At 58.0% G+C, this 13,353-nt stretch overlaps 1 protein-coding gene across 2 annotated transcripts in view; it reads left to right on the forward strand.

Annotated features, from left to right (window-relative positions):
- The window catches only part of ANKRD11 (ankyrin repeat domain containing 11), an 80,469-nt gene that overhangs the window by 49,273 nt on the left and 17,843 nt on the right, over nt 1–13,353 (forward strand). For both annotated transcript variants that reach the window (XM_048958790.1, XM_048958791.1), the window contains exons 3-4: nt 6,982–7,126; nt 11,181–11,319. In XM_048958790.1, the coding sequence (XP_048814747.1) occupies nt 7,040–7,126; nt 11,181–11,319 (226 nt within the window). In that variant the 5' untranslated portion in view covers nt 6,982–7,039. The remainder of the gene's footprint in view (nt 1–6,981; nt 7,127–11,180; nt 11,320–13,353) is intronic.

Below are 13,353 nucleotides of genomic sequence, written 5' to 3' on the forward strand. Positions count from 1 at the left end.
GCCGTGCTCCGGAATGGAGATTAATGGACCGTCCTTCCCTGTGGCGAATGGCACTGAGCTGCCATCACAGCAGGGCAGGATCCTGACCCACGTGGGACAGGGCTGCTCGTGGTGTGAAATGGAATAGCAGCGCCCACCTGGAGCTGCCCACCGAGATTACGCCGTGGGAGTGTTATGGGGGAAAAGTCCTTTTGGGTTTAAGTCGGTGTGTGAAACGAGTGTGAAAAAAATCCTCATGGTCCGAGGTGTTTCTGTGTCCTTTCGACAAAAAGGAAGGAGCAAAATCAGTCTGCCATTTCAGCTGTGAGAAGACGTGGATATGTGTGTATCCATCTCTGTTTTCCAGTCCTCCAGTGCACACCAAGCATCTCAAATGATGACAAACGTTTTCTTCCCTGGGAGCTCACTGTTCTCCCACGGATATTTCTTTCCCTTTTTTAAAGGATGCTCGCTAGGGCTTGACCTAGTTTGGCTGCCATCGCGCTGCAAAACGATGCTGCACGCACCCAGCACAGCTCCCTGCATTCCTGCTCGGTGGGCTGGGCAGAAACAGCCTCGCATTGCCCTTTCCATTTCCCTTCTCCTTCCCTCCCCCCTGTGAGGACGGGATTTAGCACGTGGCACAGGTGTTCAGGCACCGCCGCAGGAAGCGAGAGCCTGGGTAGCTAATTTTAGCATAAAATATAAATCTTGTTAATTGCTCTCTGTGCAAGGAGCAGTGAGGTGAGGCCATGGAAAGGCATTTGCCCTGTCTCGCTCCCACCGAAGCGGCCACAGCTGGTGTTGCTGACGGGCAGTGCTGATGTGCCAGGCCCTGTTGCAGGAACGATGCCATGAATGTGGAGCTGACGTTGGGGCGATGCTGTCCCACTCCCTGCTGCTGTGCCGCTGCCATGTGTGGGTCGTGGTCTGGGGCACGGCGTGGGGCTGCTCTCAGCAGGGCGCTGCTGGGGCTGCCTGATGCAGAGCAATGAGGCTCCGGGGCACGGCTACATTAGAAAGGAGCTTTTATTAAGATGGTGCACTGGGACGTGACAGGGTAGGGCTCACCTGCTGGCTGCTGTGCTCTGGGGCCACTGCAGGGACAGGGCTGTGAGCCAGGCTTGTCCCTGGGGTCCCTGCTGGGCTTGTCCCTGTAGGGTCTCCGCTGGGTTTGTCCCTATAGGGAATCTGCTGGGCTTGTCTCTATCGGTCGATGTCAGACATATCTTTATAGGGTCTCTACTGGGCTTGTCCCTGCAGGTCTGTGCTAGGTGTATCCCTAGGGTCCCTGCTGGGCTTGTCCCTGTAGAGTTGATGCTGTTTATCCTATAGGTCTCCCTGGGCTGCCCTCTGCCCCCCTCCAAGCCCTGCCCTGTGCCTTGCTGCAGATGGGGCCTTGCACTGGGGGTGCTGCCTTGCGCATCCCCTGCTCCCCCCCTGGGCTGGGTTTTTATTCTGGGAATCCAGATCTAGCTCCGTGTGATCAGGTGCTCATGACGATGCGGGGTAATCCATACTTGGGGCAAATCCAGGGCTTAAAACTCCTAATAGCCTTGTCTTGGGTGCTGCAGCATGTGCTGCTCCGAGTTGGGGAGTCAAGGTCTTCGCTTCTGATGGTTTAATTTGGACAATGAGTATCACTTAATAGCAGCGTTTTATTACATTCGTTTCACTCTCACTTTTGAAAGAGTTCTTCTGATGCATTCAGGCTCCAGGCCCTTTGGATGCTAATGGACTTCTGCTGGGGTTTTGTTTTTGTTGCTGCGTAGCACCAGGGCTCCCATTCGCCGGGGCTTGGTATGAAGAACGCCCAGCGCCGGACAATGCGCCCATTCACAGCAGCACAATGGAGGTGGAGCGGTCCTCAGGTCCTCACGTAAATCAGCATGCAGAGCCCCATCCATCCGTCCCTCTGTCTGTTTGCTGGGCTGGGGGCGTGAGTGCTGTGATGCCAAAGGAATGTGGTAGGTGTGCTTGCTGCAGTGCAGCTGGTGGGTTGAGGTGTGGGAAGGTGAGCGGCTCCTTGCTGTGGGCAGTGGGGATCCAGCCGGCAAAGTGCTGCTCCATCTTCTTACTCTTAAAACCAACGCTGGCCTTGGCAAAGTCCCTGCAGGAATTGAGCAGTGCCCCTGCTGAGCTGAGCTTCCAGCAGGCCGAGGGGCTGTGGGTGCTGGGGGTCCCATGGCACAGGGCTGTGTTTGCCCTCTGCAAGTGGCCACCACCGGGAGCAGCCCTGGGCCAGGGAGAGACTGCACACTGTGCTCCAACCCACAGCGACAGCGAACAGCCACGCTTTGTGCTGCTAAAGCTGGGTTTAATCTCTCTCAATCTCAGTCACGAGTCAGAAAGGTGAAGGGGTTCATGGAGGCCGGAATGAATCCAGCCTGGCCCTGTCTGTATGATCTGCAGGCACGGGGATGCTGAGCCATGCTGCCACAGGAGGGGAAACCCACAGGTGTGGGCTGGTTTCTACATGGCAAACCGGGAGCTGCATCTCTTCCCCAGCAGGGCTGGCCATGGCTGGGGGGGTTCATGGAAAGCACTGAACCACAGCGTCAGTGGAAAGCAGAAAATTGTTAGGGAAACAGGCTAGCAAATCATTGGAAAGGCTGAAAAACGCATTGGAAGTGCACAGCTCTGCTGTAGGTGTTGGGGTTCAGTGGGGCTCAGCAGGGCTCCAGGGAGTGGATCCCAGAGTGCCCACAGGGCTGAGCATGGACATGGTGCCCAGCAGTGCTTTGGCTGCAAGCTGTGCTGGGCAGCAGGAGCTCCCAGCCCCTGAGAGGAGAGGAGGGCACTGGGGATGCTGCCTGTTTCACAGCCTGGTGCTGCCTGTGAGGCCTTGCCTGGAAGCCATGAGGAGTGGGATTGGCTCCATTGCTGGGCTCTTCCTCTGAGATTCCCCCAGGTGGTCCTGAGGTGTCCCACATGGGGAAAGCTTTGGGTCTGCGTGGCAGTGAGGTGGTTGTGGGGTGGATAGAGAGAAACACAGAGCTGTGCGAGGAGGAAGAGAAGTGCTTTGCTGCTGGAGTCCTTCAGGTTTCTGTGCAGTGGGAGCTGAGCATCGTGTTGGGGTGGTGTTGGACCAGAGAGCAAAACCCTTTGGGGTTACCCTGCAGTGTGTGCTTGCGTGTGTGTCCATGTATGTGCGCACAGTGTGCACGGGGACAAGTGCTAGCAGCGTGCAGTAGTAATTCACTGCAACAGAACCGTGCAAAGCACACAGTTGGCAGCCCTGCTGGCACCGGCTGGGCACAGACAGGGCTGCAGGCCATGTGGGTCCTCATCTGCAGCTCTGGGCTGAGCAGCCGGGGCCGTGGGAAGCGATGTGAGCACAGGGCCTGGTGCTGCCATTGCGAGATGCAGCTGTGGCTGTGGAGCGGGAGGCAGCGCGGTGGGAAGCTGCTCCCGGCTGGCACTGCTGGTGGTTTGGGGCCAGGGCTCGCGTTTATCCCAGCACTGTGCATCTTGAGAACGGCCCCGTCTGGAACGTTCTGAATCCTGAGGTGGTGGGAAAGAGATTTCCTAATATGCTCGTGTTAAACAGCAGACTTGGTGTTGTAGAAAAGCGTGGAGTTGTCATCGGGAGTTTGGGGTGGTGCTGGGCAGGAGATGCTCGCAGGTATCACAGGATGGCTTCAGTCCTGGCCTTGTTTGGGAAGTAAGAGCGATGGGGGATGCGCTCGCGGCGGAGATGCTGAGAGCTGCTGTGGGATTGGGCTCTGTTTGGCTGCACCCTCCTCAGTGCTGAGCAAACCCCTCCCAGCAGGAGCAGCACTGGGGGCAGCGGGCATGGCTGCTGTGGGGCCAGGCGGAAGGCAGAGGGCAGGGCCATGGGGGGACCAGGTGCTGCTTGTGTGAACCAGAGAAGAATCCATGCTGAGAGGTGAAGACAGATGTGAGAGCAGCCAATAGGGATCGACATCCCTGCCCAGACATTGAGAGCAGGAGGATGCCGGGTGAGGGCAGGGGGGCTCGGAGCCCAGGGACCCCTTGGAGTGGCACCCGGTGCCATGCTGATGGTGATGGCCTGTCGGGTGCCTGGTGACATGGAGCATGGAGTGGGGACGTGTCACCGTGTAGATGTGATCTGTCTGAGCTGATAACTCAATCTTCAAAGATTTGAGGACACCTGTTTTTGGGATGGAGTCTTCAAAAGGAGCCTGAGACTTAGAAAATTTTGTATTTTGACAAGGCTTGTTCTTATTCCAGCCATTACAGACCAAACAAATGTGTTGGGTTTGCGCAAATAGCGTCTGTGCTTCTCACTCCCATCCCTGTCTTTGAATTTTTGTGGTGGGTAAAGCCTGCAGCCGGCTCTCCTCTCACTGTCTGGTGCTGGAAGACGTCTGCACAGTTTCTCTTGCTCTGAGCTGGCGGGATGTGGGCACGCTGCAGTGCATGGATGGAGGGCACCGCCTGACCCCAGGGCTTCAGCACGTCACAGCCACGGTGCTGCCATCACAGCCAGGACCAGGTTTGGTCCGAGAGGGGCTCAGGGTCATCCCTGCAGCCCTCACTGCTCCCAGCAGGGCCGCGTTGTGCAATCAGGCAGTGGATGGCTCCTGCCTGTTTCCTTTCCCTTTTGGGACCGTCACTTTTGAGGTCCTCTCCAGCCGCGTCTGGTCTCGCTGTGTGGCCTTGGGCTCGGCCTGTCCTGTGCAAAATAAACAACATTTTCAGCTGGTTCCTCGCCCTGAGAAGAGAGAGGAGCGAGGCTGTGCTGGGAGATGTTTCAGGGCTGGAGGCTGCTGGGGGACTCAGAGCCGTGCAGGGTTCACACCATGCAGCCCTGGCTGCTGAGGTGAGCAGCTCCTTTGTTTCCATGGAGGAGCACACGGCTGCCGTCCCGTTGCTCTCCCACTCCCGGCTGTGTGACCCACGTGCAGCCGTCCCGTTTGGAGCCCCGTCGGTTGTTCACAACCCAGGCGCGGTGGCGATGGGCAGCGCTGGGGGGCTGCCGGGGGCAATGGCAGATGTGAGCGGAGCCCCCAGCCCGACCCCCCCTCCTCCGAGCTGCTCCAAACGGAGAGCTGCAGCTCTGCTGATTGTTGTGCAAATGCGCTGCTCCCTGCAAGCTGTCGGGCAGGCGGGCGCTGTGTGCGCACCGAGAGCAGCAGCTTTCCAAGCGTAATGAGTCAGCGAGAGGAACAGAAGGGCGCAGAATTAATCTGGCACCCGTCTGCCTTCTCGCAGTTAAACGGGTTTTCGTGGCTCCACGTGAAGAGATACCTGCCCTGCTGCACGCAGCCATGAAGGCAGAGAGAGCAGAGTTCTGTGAGGGTCCGTGGATGGCGTGCAGGCAGCAAAGCTGGTGCTGGGCTATGGTGCTGGGCTGCGTCTGCTGGGAGCGGAGCAGCTCCTGGGGCAGAAGGCAGAGCTGAGTGTTTCCACGTCTCTCACAAAGCACACACAAACTTCCATTGCTCACCACAAGCCAACTGAGTTTCCTTTGCTTGGGCTTTTGGTGTTTGGAAGTTACCTGTGCTGCATTGAGGGCCAGCAGCTGAAACCAAGGGGAAAAAGCCTTAAACATCACAAATCGGTATCAGCACCTTGCCGAGGCTCTCAGGGCTGTAAATTGCTGCGGCTGCTTCCCCAGGAGCTCACGGCAGTGCTGGGCCACGAGGGCCTGACCCTGGCTGAGAGCGGGGCTGTGCTGAGCCCCCAGTGCGTTTTCCAATCAGCCCTTGTGGTGTGTGAGCTGAGGCACTGAGGAAGGAGCAGAGACGCAGAGATGCAGCCTTCTGCTGCCGCTCCTCGCCCAGGCGATGCTCTCCATCCTCACCGTATGGACATGCTGGGTTTGTGCCCAGCCCCATGTGCTGCCACCCAGCACCAGCACAGCGTGCTCAGCTGTGGGAGGAGGAGGAGGAGAAGGGCGTCCCGGCTCTGGTCTGTCCTCACACTGCCTCTGCTCCACGGCTGCTGCTGCGGGGCTGGGAGGGGGCCTGCACATGGCTTCTGAAGTTCCTTAAAGACAAAACCAACCCACAGACCGACCCCAACGGCCCTGAGAAGCCTCAGTGAAGCACAGAAATGAACGATGGCGTTCCTAAGGTCCTTCTAGAACACCACACCCCGTCCTCCTGCCCACCCCCATCCCTGGGGTGCCCAGGGCCAGGGTTCCCTCTGCAGGACAGGGAGCTGCAGGCAGTGCTGCAGGCTGCGGCTCCGCACCCACTGTGCTCTCTCTGTTTTCCTTCTCTCTCCCCGCCCACAGGATTCCCAGTCTTGTGATGCAGCTCTGCGTGACTTTGTTCCTGGACCATTTCCTGCAATTGTAGCCGTGCAGAAACCCGGCTGCTGTTAGGAGAAGTTAATGGGAGCAGTGTGTAGCGTCGTCAGGTGGTAATTAGCTGGGGAAGGAGTTTGCAAATGGTCGCTGTTCTGCCTGCTTCAGCGTAGGAGCAGGGAAACCTTTGCTGCAGGAGTTACGGGTCGCTGCTCGGAGCACTGCTGCTGCACAGATGCTTTTTAGCCTCTGGTCTCCAGAGAGGAGATATTTTTGTTCACCTAAAAAGGCCTCGCCGGCCTTGGCTGCAGCCCGCCTTTCTGATCCCCGTTCCAGCTCATGCCTCGCCGTATTTCAGATGTCAGCTGCCTTTTCAGCCCTGTAACCAGGCAACCCATGGCAGAGCAGGCAGCGCTTTGTTATTCCCCGGTTCGCCGTCCCCGGCCGAGGCACACAGCCCTGCTGCAGCGAGGGGAGCCCGGGGAGAGCCCTGCAGTGCTCACTGTGTGCATGGCTCTGCCCTCCTCCCCAGGTTCCAGAAGCGAGGTTTGGGAGGTCCTGAGGCTTTGGGACAGAGGAGGTTGCTCTGTCCGGGCTCACGCTCTGTTGCAGGCTCCCATGCTGTGTTTGCAGGGCAGGTCCCAGCTTGCTGCTGCTGCCCTGGGAGGTTCCACGTGCTTTATCCCCCACAAAGGTTTATCCCTGTATCCCCGGTGAATCCATCCTTTTGCCACGCCTGACTTCTCTTTTCCTCTCTCTAACAGACGGTTGATGATGAGGCGATGGCAGCATAAATGAAGATCAAGTAAGGAAGGCAGAACGATGCCCAAGGGTGGGTGTTCTAAAACACCACAGCCAGAAGATTTCTCTCTCAGCAACGACATGGTGGAGAAACAAACGGGGAAAAAGGTAGCGTGGTTTGTTTGTTGCTTTCCTTTGGGAACGCTGCCCCTTGTGCCTGCCATCTCTGAGCTGTGACACCATTTCTCATGTCAGTGCCTTGCCCAGGGCTGTTCCTCCCAAACCAAACCTGCTTGCTGGCACTCTGCCTGCAGGTGAGGTCCCCTCTGCTTTCTCAGCAGCTGTAGCGCTGCCTGGGAAGTGCTGCACCCGCCCAGACCTGTGTTGGTGAGCAATGGGAGTGCGTGGGGAGACTTCCAGTAGGACTGGGACTGTGTGAGGAGCTCTGCTGAGCGTGGAAGGGCCAAGCAGCACTGTGGTCTTGCGAGTGCTGTGCGAGGGAGGGGTCTTCCTCCTCCTCTTTCCCCCTCCAGCTGCCAGCACAAGGTCTGGGTGCTGAGTGCAGCCTGGCCAGCAGCTGCTCTACACAATAGCTGTTGGGGTTTATTTAAGGGCCTGACTGGGCCTGAGATGAGGTTGTAACAATAAAATCTGAGCAGAAGGGTAAGTGAGTACATGCTTTTCCCCTGCTTTCCCACACCCAGATGCTCATTTGCTCCAGACTTGCACTGTGTCTCCTCCCTTTCAGCTTTTCCTGGCATTCCCAGTGTAGCTTCCAGTGCAGAGAGCTGCGTTCAGGTGTTACCTTTAAATAAAAACTGACCCTCTCCTCTGTTGTATTCTGCAATGGAAACAAACACAGCCCACTTCCACGTTCCTTTGCCCCCCCCTTCACCCCGGCCTTCCCTGGGCAGTGCCTTGTCACTGTGTCTTGTGCTCTCATTCCACCACGCTGCCACATTATTGACAAAAGGAGGCAAACAAACAAACAACCAGAGGAGAAATCCCCAACAGAAGTGTGGTTGTGGCACTGGCAGCATCAGCCCGGTTCCCCTATCCGTGAGTCTGGGTCCATTGCAGAGCCACCCTGCGGGGTTCCCACTCCCCTCATTTACCCTGGCCATCGCTGGGCTCGCAGCCTGGGGGCTGTCAGCCATTCCTTGCTGTGCTGCTGCTCCCGCAGCCCAGCAGCAGCATGGTGCAGGACTCCTCACCTCACACATGACTGTGCTGCTAAACCAGGGGGGTGGAGGGGTGAGGGCGAGCCCTGCTTCCTGCCCACGGCCAGCATGGGCTGCGGCTGTGTGAAGGCTCTGGAGGCCCCGGGGGGAGCTGGGGCCTGATCCTGGGGCCTGATCCCGGTGCGGGGCCTTATAAGGGCTGCTGCTGCCCTGTGCTGCCGGCTACAGCCCGGCCCGAGGGCTGTGCACAGCTATGCACGCCTTATAAGAGGAATTCCGCGGCTCTGCGCTGCCCCACGGCTGTGTGCTCACAGCTGAGGCCCAGCCCAGAGCAGCAGCAAGAAGGAGAGCCCCGCTGGAGCTGCTTCCCACTGCAGCCACGTCCTGCACGGCTCGCTGTGAGCTGCGGCTCACAGGTTCTGTGTCAGTGGGAGATGCTTGGCTGAACGGTGATCACACAACGTGGAGCAGGACAGGGTTCAGCCTTGGCTCGGGGCTTTCCTCCCTCCTCCCAGGTTCAGCCCAGGGAGGCTGTCCCACCTGTCTGTGCTGCAGGTGATGCTGCTCGGGGTCGGGCAGCCCCATGGTGCTCCACGTGGTAGCACAACCCCAGCTGTCTCCCTCTGTGCTTTGAATATTTTGTTGCAGCCCATGAGGACACGTTCAGTCTGATGTGAACTCCACACGTGGTGCCTGGTACCCTGGGTCTGGGGACACCCCGAGGGCCCCAAGGCTTGGGATGGTGCCGGGGATTGTTTCCCCCACCCTCAATCAGCCTTGTGGAGGTTCAGCCCTGCCCCTCCTCGTGCACAGCGCAGGCTGCCAGCTCCCCTGCTTGCTCACTGCAGCTTGTTTTTTACGAGCATTGCAACCTGAAACACTTCCAACATGTTTTGGAGAACAAAGGGCTTTGGGGATTTCCACGCAGGGCTTTGCATAAGAGGCCGGGATGTGAGTCAGGTTCTGCTGGTGTTGCAGTGGGAGCAGCACAGGGCCGTGTGGGCACTGCCAGCTGCTGGGCACAGGGGAGGGGGCTGCGAACTGCTGGAGGTGCAGCTCCGTTTGCATGGGGCTGTGCATGGCTCTGCCTTGCAGAACTCTGAGAGAATGCCGTTTATTTTTGCTGTGAGAGCCAACGTTTGGATAGCAAGCTGGCCTAGCTGAGTTCTGCATGAAGGTAAAAAGTGGTGTTTGTTTGTCTGCGTCCTAAGGGACCCGAGCAGATTGCTGTCACTGCCTGTCTTGCTGCTCAGAGGTGTTTGTGCAAAGAGGAGCTGGCACGGCTGCTGCTGGGCTCGGTGTGCACCAGGCATGGTCCTGCTGCCGGGGCGCCGTGCTGAGAACACCATGGCTGGGAGCTGCTGGTGCTGCAGCCTTCCCCTGGGGTGAGGGTGACTTGAGGTGGCCCTGCTTACTCATCTAGTAAATCTTACTAAGAGCGTAACGTGACAGCAGGGGGGTTTCCTGAAGTCGTGCTCTGCAGCCTGCCCTTTGCCCAAGTGATTTCCAGCAGCACCCAGAGAGGGACTTTGCCCCCGTTGCAGGGCTGTGCTCAGCGCCAGCAGCCCGTGCAGCACACAGGTCCTCAGTGCTCCTTTCTGTGCTGCTCCGATCCGGTTGGGTCCTTCCTTCTGCAGAACCCGAGTCATGCGCTGCTCGGATGGGTCCAGCTTAACAGACACAAGATGACCTGAAAGCAAAAACTTTACTCAAAGAAAGGACAACGTTTGTCATTACAATATTGGAAACAATTCACAGAAGGAAAGCTTAAAATAAGAATCTGAAAGCGGACGGTATTTCCAGGAAAGTTACGCTCTAACTTCTCTGCGGTGGTTTGGCTGCAGCGCCTGCAGGCTGCCTCAGAGCCCGCTGCCTTCCTGGGGAGCAGAGCGTGGCTCCTTGCTCCAATGCATCCCTCATCCTCAGGTTGGGCCCCGGATTGGCAGCGGGTGGAGCTGCCCAGTCTGCCCAGTGCCTGAGCTGAGCTTCTCTCTGTGCCTGGGAACACGATGTGCCTCATTCCCCCGTCTTCCTCTCCCCTAACACGGACCTTTAAATAATCTTGCTGTACCACGAGGGCGAGCATAGGGTCCTGCAGGCCCAGCCTCTCGCATCAAAACCCAAAATGGAGGGAGTTCAGGGCGGGTGTTTGGCAGGAGCTGCTGCGGCCCGCTGGCAGAGCAGGGCTGGGTGCTGCTGCTCCCCGGCCGGGTGCTGGCAGCAGAGCCCAGCTCCAGCTGCGCTCACTTTGAAGCCCACAAACGAAGGGCCGTGCTTGGTGCACGCAGCATGGCCGGGCTCTGCTGGAGCTCTCCCCTGGGCTGACGGCTGGAAGGAGCGCTGCAGTCGAGGAAATCCCACCGCAGGGTGCCAGGGGCTGGACTGCATCCTGGCCTCCTGCTGCACAGGGCTCCTTTGTACTTCAGTGGCGGGTGGGGACGCCAAGCGGAAAGGTCGGGGCTGGGTGTCGCTGGCAGAGCCTGCGTGGAACCGGGAGGAACAGGCGGCCAGAGCTGCCCTGCGGCCCTGCCTGCTTGAAGCTGCGTGCTTTCTGTAACATAAAACCTACAGGTGTGTGACTTCGGTCTGCGCGGGACGCCCGGGGTTTCAGTTCTGTACCAGCTTTCACTGCTGGTGTGAAAAACCTCTCCTGCCTCCGTGCTTTGTGCCATCGCCCTCCTCGCAGTGTCACAGCCCTCCCACTGCCCGTGCTGAGCAGCCCCAGCGTCGCCTCCCGCGCTCTCGTGCAACAGATTGGATTTATGCTTAAGGTCGCTTTTCCTCTTAAAATCCCGGTAGGAAGCAGCTTAGAATTAAGCAGCTAAATCCTTCAGCCTGTGCTGCCCTCTCTGTCAAAGTGCTTTTTCCTGCAGAGCCCGCAGCAATCCTTCTGTGCAGCACTCTGACCCCGTGCCTGCTGTGCACAGCTGGGCTCTGCTTCGGGAGCGTGGGGCACGGCTGTGGCAGCAGCTCCAGGCACACACAGGTGCTGTGCTGGTAAGGGGACGGCTGCTAACCCATGCTCTCCTTTCTCTTCCCAGGATAAAGATAAAGTTTCTCTAACCAAAACTCCCAAGTTGGACCGGAGCGATGGCGGCAAAGAGGTGAAAGAGAGGGCTACCAAGAGGAAGTTACCTTTCACTGTTGGAACAAATGGAGATCAGAAGGACTCGGATACAGGTATGGGGTTCAGACTGCACGGTGCAAACAGGAGCGCCCTCGGAGAGGACAAAGCTCCCTAAAACTCAGATTGCATGCGCCCTCCTAAAGCAGATGTGTTGCACCTGCGTCTGTACGGATGTGTGTGTTAGCCCTCTCTCACCACGTTGTGTTAGTTTGGGGCTTTTGACTTCTGGTGTTGTTCTAAAACAGAGAAATCATTTCTGATTGATGCGCACACAGCTTGCACTGCTTTGCTGCTTTGCCTGCAACTGAGCAGCGTGTCCCCAGCAAGTTCCTTGTGCCAGTGTGCTGCTCCTGAGCTCATTGCTGCCTTTGTAAGCAGAGAGGAAAGGCTGTCCAACACCTGGAGATGGAGGGGATGTGATGGGGTGGCTGTGGTCACATTGATCTTTTTGGTGCATTTCTTGGAAGTCTGTGCTCAGGAGCAGTGTCAGAGGCAGGGTCACAAGCTGTGAGGAGAGAGAATCATGGAATTGTAGAAGTTGGACTCAAAGATCAGAATACTCCTAAAAATGGCAAAAAGACGTGAAATGCAGGAGAAATAAGACTGCTTCCCCCTAGCCTTGTAGTGGGGCTGTGTGTGGTGTCTGCACTGCGCTGGCCGCGGCCTCGGTGCGTTTCTTTGTGCTGGGCACTTCATTGTTATCTTCTCCTTGCCGAACTGATTCCTGACTGAAAGTACCCAGTGTGTGTGGGTAAAGGACGGCCACCCTGTGGGCTGTGCCTGGGGCTGGGGTGCCCTTGGGTAGCAGAGGTGTGCTGGCCAGGCTGGGCCAGCCCTGACAGCAGTGACTCAGAGCTTTGGGTCTCCTTGTGGATGCAGAAATGTCACAGATGCTGCTGGTGGCATGGAGAAAAAAGCAATTCAAACAGAGCAGGTGGGCAGGGACGGCCCAGTGCCACTATGCAGCACAGGGTCACATCAGCCACCGGCCACAACCCTTCCTCTGCTGGAGTACAGCTGGGCCTGTAGGTGCGCAGAAGTACCTGGGGAGGCTGATGGGATCCCCCAGAGCTGTGCAGATGTAACAGCGTTGCCCACAGCTCCCATTTAGCCGTGCCTCTCAACTGCATGCAGTCCCGAGCTGCGGGCTGCGGCGCTCCCAGCCACCCATCTGGGTGCTTTTCGCTTCCCTTCCCAGCCTTGGGATTCAGCAGTGGGATTGCAACACCCGTGCGTGCCGTGCCAGACCCAGGGCTGACCTCAGTGATTTATTCCATGCAGCCGCGCTTCCTGGAGCGCCGCACGCGGGCGTCCGTGTTTGTCTGAGGACAGCTTTGCTGGGGTGATCCATGGCCACGTGAAATGCAGCTGGGAGACTTGGGAGCTGGGAGAGGTCACTTTGTGCCTGTAGTGGGATGTTTTCCATCTTTCCATGTTCAGACAGCAGCATGGAGCCTTGTTGAGCTGTGCTGCGAGGCGATGCCTTGCCCTGAGCAAGCTGCACGAGCTGCAAGCAGGGAAGTGATTCCACGCTAACCCAGTCCTAAAACACGTACAAATGATTCCTTCCAGATTGTTTCTAGTGCAAAAATCCTGGATCTCAGGTGCTGGGGGAAAAAAAACAGCGTCCCTTTCTGAGCCTCCGAACTGTGTCTGATACAGACCCAGCAGCATCCCTCAGCCTCCACTTCCCTTCCTTCTCCCCCCTGCTGCAGCTCCCACGCCTGGGATCCTACGTGCTGCCTGGCAGCCAGCACTGCCAGCTCCTTCCCCAGCAACCCTGGACTGCCTGCAGCTCCTCGCTGGGCGCCCTGCTGGAGGGAGCTTTGGCATTAAAACAGCGCAGCAAATGGGAACGTGAAGAAGCACGCTGTAGGGGAAGGGGTGGCCCTGCTGGGAAGCTCCAGGCTCGAGGGGTGCAGCCCGGCATGCAGAACGCAACACATTGGTCTTGCTGGGAATGGCTTCTTCAGCTTTATTTCAGGCTGCTGTTTGAGATCCCCCAGCTCCCTGCAGGGAGGAGTGTTGTTTTGTGGCTTTCTGTCATCCCCAGCGAGAGGCAGGACTCGATGGACATCTCCAGGGCA

The sequence above is a fragment of the Lagopus muta genome, chromosome 12, assembly GCF_023343835.1.
Source record: "Lagopus muta isolate bLagMut1 chromosome 12, bLagMut1 primary, whole genome shotgun sequence".
In the NCBI taxonomy this organism is placed as follows: domain Eukaryota; kingdom Metazoa; phylum Chordata; class Aves; order Galliformes; family Phasianidae; genus Lagopus; species Lagopus muta.